The sequence below is a fragment of the Lissotriton vulgaris genome, chromosome 8 (genome assembly GCF_964263255.1).
Source record: "Lissotriton vulgaris chromosome 8, aLisVul1.2, whole genome shotgun sequence".
NCBI classification, from domain to species: Eukaryota; Metazoa; Chordata; class Amphibia; order Caudata; family Salamandridae; genus Lissotriton; species Lissotriton vulgaris.
The window spans coordinates 361,433,554-361,447,057 of NC_141696.1; the positions used below are offsets into that span (position 1 = coordinate 361,433,554).

Genomic DNA, 13,504 nt, shown 5'->3' on the forward strand with positions numbered 1-13,504 from the left:
TAATTTATACTTCTTACAAAGCGCACTTGTGGTAGTAGGTTTGGCTCCAAATTTAGCCATAACGTCTTGCTTTTTTTCTTACATAACAGTGTGCCACAACAAAAAACCCTTTTTGCCATACAGAGTTTTGAAACAATGTATGAATGAAAAGCCATACATGAGTGTTGGCAGCCCTGGTATTAGCACAGATACTTCCTACTTCTCTTTTGTCATTACTTAGAAAAGGGTAATTCTAGGGAACTGGCTCTATATATACTACACCAAAATGAGGGATAGTGTGTATAGAGTCCAGGTGACCCCAGAGGTAGGCAGAGGTTAAAGTTAGATAGAACCTTACTCTCTATTTGTGGTAGAGTGGTCGAGCAGTAAGGCAGTATCAAAGGACAGTGTTAAGCATTTGATGAGCACACTCAGTCAGCAAATTAATTCATAGACTCAAGAACTGAACTCTAGGCCAATTGTTTTTGTATAAAAAATATACTGTTTTATTTTAGAACCAAGCAAGCCTGGCACAGGTAAACATTAAATACTTTACAGTAATAAGTTGCTGATTGTAGAACAGTTTGAAAATGCAACAGGAATTGTACTTTGTTTGATTTACAGGGGATGCAGTAGGTTGCAATACTTAGCAAATACAGTACATTGAAATTAATATGCTTTTTCAGTAAATTACAGATAAGTTACTTTTCACATTACATTTCTAACTCCGTGCTGGATACCTAGATTCAGCACTGGGACATTTCCTGCAAACAGGTAAGTAAATACATTTTGGTTATTCATGAGATTTTTTAAGAATATTTTTAGAGTTCAAAACTCCACACTTAGAAACTTTTTGGAAGAAAATTGTCAGTGTTATCCTATGGAGGAAAAACAGGTTATCGGTTCAAAGGTAAGCTATCGACTGTGGGAGTTAAGGTTCGGGGTTAGACTCAGGGGTCCCCCAGGGTCAGTGATGCACTCTTGTTACACCCTCAGCGGCACTATGGCGGCTAGTTGCAGAGTGTTGCGGTCCAATGTTACCCAATGGGGATAGGGGGTCTCCGGTTGGTGGCTGCTGGCAAGTAGGCCGCTGGGATGTGGGAGCAAAGCTCCTAGGGTTTAGGTCAAGGCAAATAGGGAAACAAAGTAGCTCAAAAGGTGCACCCTCAGCGGCACTGAGGCGGTTGGGTGTAGAGTGCTGTTTCGACTTCGGGCTCCCTGTTGTTTTCAATGGAGAACCTCCGGTTTGCAAAAGCACTGCAGGCAGGAAGACAAAGGACTTCTGGGTGCGACCACCACTTCGAGAGGTAAGTTGTGAAGTTAAGGGTTGGTTAGGCACCAATGGTTTGGGCACACAAGTCAGGTGAAGCTCAACTCTCATTCCCTGCCATCTTGCAGATGGGGACCCAGCCAACCAGAATGAGGCATATGCCCTCCTCCCACTGGAGGGTGGCATAATAGGGGGTGTACCCACCCCAAAGAAGGGACCCATTGGCCCCAATCTTTACCTTCCTGCAACGCCCCTAAGGGGCAACACTGAACCTTGCCTCCTCAGACAAGAACCGACCAAGAAGAAAAGAATAAGAAGGCCCGAAGAGTTGTTCTGAAACTAAGAAGAGGAGGAGGCTTACTGACTTGACCGCAGCCCTACTGGCCTGTCTCCAGCGAAATCCTGGTGTGTCCTGCAGCCAGCAACCTCAAGAACCCCAGGGACCTGCCCTGCCTTCCACAGAAAGTACTTTGTCTCCCTTGACCACTGGATTTGCTCACCCACAGACTCTGGCTACGGCCATATCCGTGACGCCCCAACGCCTACAGACAGAGTTGGAGTGGCCTAACACCACGAGGAGTACTCCCCGGCGATCCTGAACAGATATCTAGTCATCTCTGACCTGCCTCGAATCTCCAAGCGAAGCCTCAGCCTCTTTCTGGAGGAGCCCCGTGACCAGAGCTGGTAAGGAAAACCCGACGCCTAAAGACATCCCTGCACCTGAAGACCTACGGCCTTGGGTTGCCCACCCGACGCTGTCCCAGCATCACTAGGCATCCCAACTTAACCTCTCCAACCAGTTAAGTTGGGATGCCAACCAGAAGATCTTCGTCCCCAAGTCTGCAGTTTTTGTTGCTACCGAAGAATCCCCATAGAAACCAACAGGGTACCCCGATGCCAAAACAGCATCCTGCACCCAGCTGCCCCTGCACCTATGCGGGTGCGCTTTGTGTGCTAAACCGGATCCCCCCTTCTCCTGAGCTTAACACCAGGAGATTTGCTCCAACAACCTTTTGGACTGCTCATGATCAGCCACCAACTAGAGGTCCCCTATCCCCCATTGGATAACGTAGGGCCTCAGCACTCTGCACCCGGTCGCCCTAGTGCCGCTGAGGGTGCTTTGAGAGTGCATCCTACTCTGGGGGAACCCTGGTTCTAACCCCAGAATACCAACTCCCACAAACTTGCGCTCACATTTAAACCAAACTCAATGTTCGAGGCATGAGCTGTAGAGCACATGCTGTGCATAGCATGCCATCTAGTGTTGGGTCCGGTCTTTCCTCTGCCTGCGGCCCAAGGTCAGTACAGAGAAAATGTTTTGAGCACCCCGCTTGTTGGCCTGGCGCCGAAACACAAAGAACACAAAGAAAAGCCTTCCGGCTCGGCCTCGAATCGGTCCCATGCCAGCGTCGAGCCAAAATCCTCGATGCCGAAATCCAAGCATGTCCATATTCCATCTTTGTCTAAGCCTAAATCTTTGGTGCCAAAGAGTTCGGAGCCGAAACCTTCGACGCCGAAAACTGCAAATAAAGATATAAAGATTCCAACAAAAGAGCCTCGGTCCAATGAAACAAAAAGAACTGGTTATTAACCCAGATACTGGACATGTTCATGTCAAATTGCCTGAATGGAGGAAATTGTCCCATCAGGATGCGCATCACATACCCATGAAGAAAAAGAATGTGGGTACAAACCCTTCACCACCTTTTGTGCCACCTCCTTCACCTACTAATCATCAACTACTCATTACATCCACTAATTCACCACCACCACTATCTCCTGACCCACAGGATGAAGCGGATGGGGATTAGGATAGGCCACAAGATGTTGACCCATCGTAGAATTTTGATACTGATCCACACCGACACTACCCTGACTTGTATCCGTCCAGGCTATCACCTCCTGACGACAATATAGGTTACATTGAGCTTCTTAACAGGGCTGCTCATTACCATGGGTTGGAACTATTTAAGGAGGCTTTAGAGGAGCAGGATAAATTTATGCAATTTATGCCTGATGAGCACAAATCTAAGTCAAATGATCTGATCCAAGAGGGAAAACGTATCACCAATACTTCCATCAAGTGCGCATTAGATGCAGCAGACACAGCAGCACCCGCAGGAAACACCAGCGTATTGCTACACAGACACGCATAGTAGAGAATTTCATGTTTCAAACCTGAGGTACCAGGTCCAAGTTATCCTTATGACTCCGGATTGTGCACGGAGAGTATGGTATCCCGAATTCTTGAGCATTGGTCCTCAGATTAGGCTGAACCTTTGGGAGTGATTCCTGTCGCAACAGCAGAGCGGGGTTCTGCACCTGAACCTGCACATGCTCTGCCTTCATGCATGGAAAGTTAGCGACTTTTTTTTTTTTATTTTTATTTTTTTTATAAAACCTTTATTTAACATTTGCAATCAAAATACAGACAAGGGCCTACAACCCCCAGGGCTGGCCGCTAATCACAGGATCTCAATTCACGAAGCGTATCGGTTGCAAAGGTAATTCAATTTAGACACAGGATAGGAGGTTTTCATTTTTAAATAATAAGTAGGAGTCGGGTGTCGCACACTGTCTCAGATCACAAAAGGGGGCGAGCAAAGAAACAACATGTCCAAAAGAAACTCGCTATCAACTAAGTCAACGGAGTTAAGACGTAAGCCATCAGGATAAACTAGCGCATTTTGTTCGTCGACTCCATCAGTATTGTCCGCCCCAGAGCACCAAAACCTCGAATGATCAAGGTACAAATATAGAGACCAGGATGCAGGAAACCGAACCCACTACACTAACCCGGAAAAAGAAAAGAGAAGAACACAAGGGAAGAGAAGGAAGAAAAGAGGCCATAGACCAAAAATAAAAACGAACACCCATCCCCCACACCCGGGCCGAGCCGGGTCTGGTGGGTCAGTGGACTAATGCGTCTACTGCAGGGGCCTGTGTTCGACCTCATGGTCACAGGTTCAAATCCCGGCGGGTCCACTCAGCCTTTCATCCATTTGGGGTCGATAAAATGAGTACCATTGAGTTGGGTAACAAAAAACATCTGTTATTTCAGCGCCAAGAGGCCCGTAGTGGTGAACGTGCGCTTTCCAAATACTCATGTTATGTTATGTTATGTTACACCCCCCCCACCCTGCACCCCTGCTGATGACTATGGCCACCCCCCTCGCAGCGTGCCTGTCGCCCAGTAATAGAACCCGAAATATAGAAGAAGAGAAAGAAGGAAAAGCAGGCTGGTTGCCGAGGCACGGGTGTCTAGTCAGGATCCGCTCTCAGGTCTGTGAGTCCATCCGTCTCGGACAACAAACTGCAAGTCCGGACTGCAATGGTTCCCTTGAGTGCCATGAGTGCCTCCAGCACCGTTCGCAGTGACGGACCAGTTCGAGCCTGCTCCGCTAGCTGCCTTTCTTCCTCCAACATGGTGGTCCCCACGGAGTGGCGCCTTCTCCGGGGCAAAATTAGACGGAGCAGGAGTAAGCCATGAGGGACTGATGGTTAGCAAGCAATAATACGCAGCGAGGTACCGACCCGGGGGGATCGACGATGCGATTGTCGAACCCCCGGTCAGGGACTCCCGCGACACATCGCCGCGCGTCACTCGTCGCCTCACCTACTGTAGAGCACCAGGCAGTTGGTGGTAGCAGACCAATCAAAAGTCCGAATGTTCCAGAGAGCGGACCCGACCACATTCAGCAGTCCATTGTTATTCAACCCGGACCCGGCAGAGCCCGCACTCGAGACCCCGGCTTCCCCACTGGGTTAGGCCTCGGACGACCATTGATGTATCTCCGCTCCAAAACGGCGGAGAAACTCCGGGATTGCACCACTGGAAAGCAGGTCAAATCACACATACGGATCCAGTGCGGGTGACCAGGATAGTCAACAGGATAATAGACCGAAAGACGGAGGTCGGTGGAGCCGGGAGACTATGCTGCCATCTTGGTTGGTGTCGTAGCTCCTCCAAGTTAGCGACATTTGAGAGTCTTTGATCTCTCTCCAGAAGTCGGGGAGGCAGCCAAGTGTCCCTCCACAAAGATATATACGCCTGCCGTTGGGAAAGGTTCATGGCTCTGTGCACTGGCAAACATGTTGATCTTTTGTCTGCACTGTTGTCCGAAGTGTTGCTGTTTATTTTGTCTTTAGCCCGGCAGGGCCTCGCTCTGGCTAGGGTTAAGTGGGATCATTTGGCCATCTCAACGTTGTTGTGGTTGCCAGACAATCCCTCCCTGTTTAAGTCACCCATTGTGACACGTTTTCTGAAGGGCCTCCCACATATGTTTTTAGTCTGAACCAGTTTGCAGACCCACCACTCGGGAGGTATTGCTTTGCTAAGGTAAGAAATTATTATATAAGCAAGTTACATACCTTTGCTAACGTCATATCTGATAGAGACTCTTATCTAGCCATAGATTCCTTACCAACCCTCCCTTCCCACTTGTGTGAACCAGTGTTCCTACCTAAAAAGGTCCCTTAGATCTGCACATGGGTCAATCAGCCTTCTGACGTGGCTCTGTGCTTCTTGTGCGGAAAAAGAAACTGATGAGTACCATTGAGTTGGGTAACAATAAACATCTGTTATTCAGCGCCAGGACACCTTCGGGTAATCGTGTGCTTTACAAATACACCTGGTATGTTATGTCAGCTCACTGGGATGGCTCCTACTTAGTCACTGCATACATCACATCCCTCACGGATTTTCCAGATCCAGTTTGACCTTGAGGAGTACCAGATAAGACGTTACGAAAGGTAAAAAAACGTGTTCATAAGCATGGCTCAGTCCTGCCTCTTAGAGGGTGTTACTTTGGGACTCACTTCTAGTTGAAGAATCTGAAGAAAAAACATCCATCAGAAGTAATTCTGATATTTCTGGTTGAGACATAATTTTCCAATATTGCTCCAGAATCCTCACTGCCCTCTTTCCTCAATAGATGACTCTGTGCTTTTTTTTAAAGGATCATAGGTTTGGCAAAGTTGTTATGTGCCATTTTTGTTCAGTTTCTCTCTGCACACCTCACTGGGGCTTGGAAAAAGTGTTAGGAACTGACTGCATGTAGGGTAGCAAATTACATTTGGGTGGGTCATCATCTCCGGTGGGCAGAGTTGTGGCTGAAGCCACATAGAACCACCTGGCAGCTGTGGAGAACTTGTGCCGAGGGGGACTGAAGGGGGGGGGGGGGGGGGGCATTTCTCAGTTTGACCAGGCAGTGGTGAGAAATTCCTTTGGGTGAATCTTCTGAGGTATTGGTTGCTGCCCATACACATTGGTATTTTGTAGTCTTTGTGATATTCTTATTCTTTTTGAGGTAGTGGGCTGTGGATTTAGCCAAGAATCCCTCCCTTCTTCTTTTCAAGCTTTCCTGCACCCCACCCCATTCTATATGTTTCTCTTAACTGTTCTTTGCTACAGTACTCTAGGCAAAGGGAATGATCTTTGGAGTAAGGAAGCATTTGTATTTGGGAGTGAGGTCACCTAATCCCTGATTGTTTCATCCCTGTTTGGTTTGCAAAGTCCTTTGATCCCCTTTATAGATGGGATGGACTGCCGAATCAAGAACGCGCAAGAACAACTCTGCTGAGTTGCTTATTGGATTTACAATTGAACTGTGTACATGCAAGAATCATGTTGTATGTTATTTTTTGTTTCATTAACACTTCTTTTTTTGTAGTTGTCTAACATGGAGATTCCACATCAAGGAGTGCAGATAGAAGGCGATGGATTCAGCCATGCAATCCGCTTATTAAAGTAGGCAGATTTTTTTTAATGTTTATTATGTTTAAGTATTTCTTTCATGAAACAGGATAACAAAATACTAAATGGATATAGTAACACAGAAGGCTAGGAGGGATGTTGGAATGCAACTGCTTTCAACATCTGAGGATGAGGAAGCAGAAGTAATTCAAATTAGGGCTATTTTGTTTTTGTCAAAGTTCACCTGTACTGCCCTATTGGTTGTATAGAAAGGGAAGGGAAGAGACTGGCTGAACAAACAGCTCAAGGCTATTAGTCACAGATATTTTAGATCTTGGAGAAGACCTGAAAAGTACATGGTTAGATGAGCAGAGCCTGATGTTGATTCGGTAGGTTTGAAAATGAGGCAGAAGAATTTACGGTGCTAGAGATGACTAGGGTCAGCGGTTGTGAACACTTTGTTCATAATTGCTTTAAATAGTGAGATACTTTTTCAGTTAGGTTGTTGAAGGCCTTTCTATTATGCGGGTCGGGCGCAGAGGATACATGGATGAGCTTTATTTTTGACATAAGGATTTATTTGGTTCTATGTAGTGCATTGTCCCTCTTGAGATCAAGTACTTCAGTCATTGTGGAATTAGTACAAAATCTTGACTCAAACATTATTTCTGAAAACCAAGCTACTTTGTGGGCACAGGATAGCTGTTATTTATTTGCCAAATTCATGACAACAAAAAATTCAGAACGGGGCATTTTAGCAGCAGTGTTATAAACCCACATTTTAGTAATTTCTTTTTCAGTAGTAGAACAAGACCTTCAGAAAAGTGTTTCTGTCTATCTGAAGAACGTATACAATTCTGCCCTTGAAATCATAGGGATTATGACATTGACGCAGATAAGTAGGAATTTTGTGACTTGAATGCTAATTCACTCTTCCTCTGAGAGATAGGTATCTGCTTTCCTAATTGTTTGCAATAATTTAAAGGGGATTAATAAGAGACATACTAGATACAATACTTTGTGTAAAGGTGTTGTTTGTAGTGGGTAGTAGGCTCTGCGCTCTGCCTTTGGCTAGTCTACAAAGCAGGCCTGTAGTGTTATCACTCAGTTCTCACCCAGGGGCATGTTTGTATTTTGTTGTATTTGTTTTTATTTATTTATTTTTTGCAGAACATAAATTCAGTATGCCAATAAAGAGAAAGGGTGGGGAGAAGGAAAAAAATTACATTTGTGCAGGGCATAATATCTAGCTGTTTATCACATTTCACAACATAGAAGAGAGATTATCATATCATTTGCGTAGTGCATTTTTAAAGGAGGTTCTATATTTTCTCATGGCTTAGTTATGTCTCGGGACGCCCATGCTCTTAGATATTGATGTATATTACGAGTTTATGCATTATCTTTCAAATTGTATATAGTAGTCATTTCTTTAAGCCATCCTTTTTAGTCAGGGGCGATAATCCTTTACAGTGCCTCGCTATTATTGGCCTTCCTACTCTTATTGTGTGGCACAGACTTGTGTGTAATTAATTTGTTAGTTAGACCCAGTATGATTAAAGTTGGGGTAAAATCAGTTATTGTCACATCTGCTTTTGTCAAGGCATACGAATAAAGAATTTCTCCCCAATTCTGCATTAACTTACAGCAGGTAGCACACATGGATTCTGTCTGCCTCCATTTACCCCACCATTAGGTGATTGATTTTTATTCCATTGAGAAATTTTACGGGGATTACACAGACGTCCAAAAATATTTCACAAGATTAGTTTTTATACTTAACCACCATAAATCCTATAGACATTAGATTTATTGCTTAATTCGCCATATCTTCAGAAAATGTCAATTTCTATGCCCATCATCGAATATTACCATGTAGTGTTTCCAATGAAAGCAAGTGATAGTAAATTCTGGTGGGTTTGGTGTGTTGTAGCAGGTCATCATTTTTCAGGAATATGCATGTCATTGCTACCCCTGTCTGCAAGATTTAGTAAAAAAATAATCATGGAACTGTAAATACCTTTAAAAAAGAAAAAAAATGATTTGGGAACATGAATTCATTATGACGATCGTTGAAGGTTTAGGAACTGTCACACTGCCCCCAACCAGAAAGGTCAGGAGAATCCGCACCTCTGCGTGCATGGAATTAGCAGAATTTTTTAATAAAAAAATTCTCGATATATACAATGCATTCCCACCAGCTCTTGGGCCCGAGAACCCGATCGCTGAATCGGAAAGTTCTAAGGATGGATCGGATCGTTTAGTCGACTTTCCAATCCTAGACCTGGCCACTCTTTCCAAACTTTTTACTACAGTCAAATCAGGATCTCCCTGTGACGCAGCACCAGTGCACTTGCTGCATAAGGTAGAGGAGGTCATACTACCTGTATTATTGGAAGTTCTCAACTCGTCCATAATTACTGCAAAAATACCAAGGACTTGGAAACACACCATGGTTAAAGCACTAATTAAAAAACCCAACTTCAACCCGAACGTTTGGAGCACCTACTGTCCGATTTCGCAACTCCCCTGTAAATATTAGTATTCTCTTGGATAGACTTAAGGAGGTGGGAGTCGCAGGCAATGCCCTATCCTGGTTTAAGTCCTTTTTAACAGATAGATCATTCCAGGTATTTGAAGGCAGTCGTACCTCAAGAAAGATTCCACTAACTTACGGTGTCCTACAGGGATCATCATTTAGCCCCACCCTTTTTAATGTGTACTTAAGACCCCTGGCCGAGATAGTCCTCCCTTATGGGGTTCAGATAATGACCTATGTGTACGACACTCAGTTGGTGGTAGCCCTCAACCACCCTAAGAAGAGCGCAGTATACCTTGAAGCCTGCCTAGAAAAGGTGGCCACTTGAATGGACCAATCATACCTTAAGCTTAATGGGACAATACTGAGCTAATGATTCTTGGCAATTAGACAAGCAGCCCCCCAGCTGCGAACTGGCCCAACTGCTTGGGTCCACCTCCAAAACCCAAAGAAAGGATCAAAAGCTTAGGAATCTGGCTAGACAGGTCACTAAAACTTGACCACCAAGCAGTACAAGTAGCAGCTACATGCTACGGAATCTTAAGGCAATGCAGAAAATGTTGCCACTGCTCCCGGTAACGGCATACAGAACTATGGTGCAAGCATTGGTGTTGCCTCGGTTCGACTATTGTAATTCACTATACCTGGGTACCCCGATTGCCACCACAAGGAAACTTTAGGTGGTGCTGAATTGCACAGCTAGGCTGTTACACAACATCCCCAGTAAACAATTGGCTAAACAAGCACTGAAGGCACTGCATTGGCATAATGTTCAAATCACTGTGAATTGCGCTCAAGACCCTCTGGGTTACAGGTCCAAAAATTAACCCCTCTTTGATGTCCTTTCATCAGCCCTCTTGCTGCCAAAGGTCGGCCAACCTATTCCAAGCGAATGTTCCTAAAATCTTGAGAGTACGTTCGGGCGGGCGTATGTTCTCATACAATGCGTCCACTCTATGGAACACGCTACCGATCCATCTTAGATCAACGACTCACCACTTAGCATTCAGGAAGCAATTAAAAAGGTGTCTCTTCCAGAAACTGCTGTGAGACTAATCTTCTAGTGGTTGCAACTAGCACTGGGATGCCTAAGGGTAGTCATGCGCTTTACCAAGAATGAATTAATACTAATAATAAAATAATCAAATACTTGCTACACAAATTATAAGCTTTTATCCAACCTACGTTTACTTGAATTTGACATCCATGTACAACGATGTGTTGCCCCCCATATCGACCAGCTTTGAGTTGTTTTGATATTTTAAAGTTTCTCTGGATGATCTTCCAAAGAGGAGGAGCGACGCCATCGCCTGGAACCAAAAAGAGTGTTGTTGTTCTAACTTGATCGTACTTGAGAATTTTAGGTGAGCAATCCACTGTTCTTGAGGTATATCGGGGCTAATAACAGGAAGGCTTTGCAGAAATGAACTATCTTACAATGGATAGTTGTAAGAAACTGGCTCTAAATATACTGCACAAAAATGAGGTACAGTGTTTATAGAGTCCAAGGGCCCCAGAGGTTTGGCAAAGGTTAAAGTTAGATAGAACCTTACTCTCTAAAGTGGTAGCTTGGTCGAGCAGTAAGGCAGTATCGGAGGACAGTGTTGCGCATTTAATGTACACAGTCAGGCCAATGGTTTTTGTATAAAAAATATACTGTTTTATTTCTAGAACCAAGCAAGCCTGGTACAGGTAAGCATATAAATACTTTTCAGCTACAAGATTCTGTTGTTGAATACTTTCAAAATACAGTGGGACTTTGTACCAATTCGAGTTGATAGGGGTTGCAATGCAATTAAGAAACTTAGTACACTCGGTACATAGGAATCAATAGGTTTTTTCAGTAAAATGCAATTAATTATTTTTCGGATTACTTTTACTAACACAGTGCTGGATCCTAGATTCAGCACTGGGGCATGTCCTGAAAACAGGTGAGTACATGCGTTTTGTTTAGATGTACGTTTTTTAAAGAATATTATTGTATTTCAAAAGTTGATACTTCGAAACTTCTTCACCTAGAATCACCAATGTTATCCTATGGTAGGAAATTCACTTAGCAGGTAAGTTACTTTAACAATACTTTTCTTACTCGGTGCTAGATACCTATATTCAGCACTGGAACATCTCCTGAAAACAGTTGAGAAAATGTGTTTTGGTTAATCAGGTGATTTTTAAGGAATATTCTCAGTTTTCAAAAGTCAACCCTTTGAAACTTTTTGGGAGAAAAAGTGTCAATGTTATTCTATGAGAAGAAACAGGTTATCGGTTTCGAGGTAAGTAATCAGTTGTTTGAGTTAGGGTTCTGGGGTTAGACTCAGGGGCCTCCCAGGGTCAGTGATGCCCTGTTGTTGCACCCTCAGCGGCACTCGGGCGGCCGGGTGCAGAGTGTTGAGGCCCAATGTTATCCTATGGAGGATAGGAGGACTCGTTGGTGGCTGCTGGCAAGCAGGCCACGGGGTTATGGGAGCAAAGTTCCTAGGGTTAAGCTCAGGGTAAGTTGGGGACCAAGTTGCACTTATGGGGCACCCTCATCGGCACTAGGGCGGCTGGGTGCAGGTTTCTGTTTTGAAGTCAGGTGCCCTGTTGATTTCAATGGAGATTCTCCGGGACAAACAAACAGTTCAGGCTCGGGGACAAGGATCTTCCAGGAGCGACCACCACATTGAGGGGTAAGTAGGGATGTTGAGGGTTGGTTAGGCTCCGCTTGGTTGAGCACACAAGGCGTGCAGCGTTGGGTGTAGGGGTGCCTTGGGACGTCCGATTTTCTTACCCGCTCTGGTCGCGGTATGGAGGGTCCTCTGGATTAAGGCTGCAGGCGTCGTCTGAAGGCTTGAGGCAGGTCAGGGGTCGCCGGATCGCGGGTCAGGATTGCAGCGGGGACCTCCTTGTGGTATTTTTCCACTCAAGCTTGGGCCGGGTTTGGCAGGTGCAGAGTGGGCTGGATTTGCGGTTCCTGGCTGGCACCAGAAGCTGCAGTTCAAACATGTCCGGTGTTCATGGGAGAAACCGCTTGGAAAGTGAAGGCAGGCAGGTCCTCCGGGGTTTTTGAGGTTACTGGCTGCTGGACGCACCAGGGTTTTGCGTGAACCGGTTCGAGGGGAGACAGACCTGCAGGGCTGGGGCCAAGTCAGTGGGTGTCGTCCTCTTGTTAGCTCTGCACGGCTTCTCGTCCTTCTTCTCTTCTTTTTCTTGTGGTTGCTGGATCTGAGGAAGGAAGGTTCAGGGTGCCCCAAAATACTAAATTCAGGGGCGTTACAGGTAGGTAAAGGGTGGGTACACCCTCTATTCTGCCACCTTCCAGTGGGAGGGGGGCAGGAACCTGTTCCTGGTTGGCTGGTCCCCCATCCTCAAGATGGCGGGGACTCAAGGTTGTGCTTCAGTTCGCTTCCCCCACATGTGGGGTGGAGTTGGCAGAGGTGGGCACACCTCCTTTCCTCACTTGTTTTTCTCGCCAGTTCTCCCGCCCAAAGTGGGGGGTAGAACCAGTGGGGACCAGTTGAGGAAAGCAGCAAATGGTCTGGAGAGGCTCACAAAGGTGGCATGCATTTAAAGCTACCCCTTCGTGAACCCTGCCCATCCTGTGGGAGGTGGCTTGGCACCTTGTCCCAGGATGTGCATTGTTTCAGGGCCCCAAGAGCAGCAGGCTCTCGACCCAGGGGTTCAGAAACATGTCTGTTGGAGGCAGCCTAAGCAGCCACTCAGTCGGGTCACTAGAAGTTGGTCGAGTTTCAGGGAGCATCTTTAAGATGCCCTCTATTGTGCCATTTACATTAAATCCCACCCTGGCATCAGTGTGGGTGTAATGTGCTGAGAAGTTTGATACCAAACTTCCCAGTTTTCAGTGTGGCCATTATGGTGCTGTGGAGTTAGTAATGACAAACTCCCAGCACCATATACTCTTAATGGCAGCACTGCACTTACAGTGCCCATGAACCCCTACCACTGGCATAGGGCACCCAGCTAGAGGGGTGACTGATGTATGCCAGGGCAGTGGTTTGTGGGCATTGCACACAGCAATGTG

At 45.7% G+C, this 13,504-nt stretch overlaps 1 protein-coding gene across 3 annotated transcripts in view; it reads left to right on the forward strand.

Annotated features, from left to right (window-relative positions):
• The window catches only part of MED14 (mediator complex subunit 14), a 1,095,522-nt gene that overhangs the window by 571,797 nt on the left and 510,221 nt on the right, over positions 1 to 13,504 (forward strand). For all 3 annotated transcript variants that reach the window (XM_086934128.1, XM_086934129.1, XM_086934130.1), the window contains exon 16: positions 6,922 to 6,998. In XM_086934128.1, coding sequence (XP_086790254.1) covers positions 6,922 to 6,998 — 77 coding nt within the window. The remainder of the gene's footprint in view (positions 1 to 6,921; positions 6,999 to 13,504) is intronic.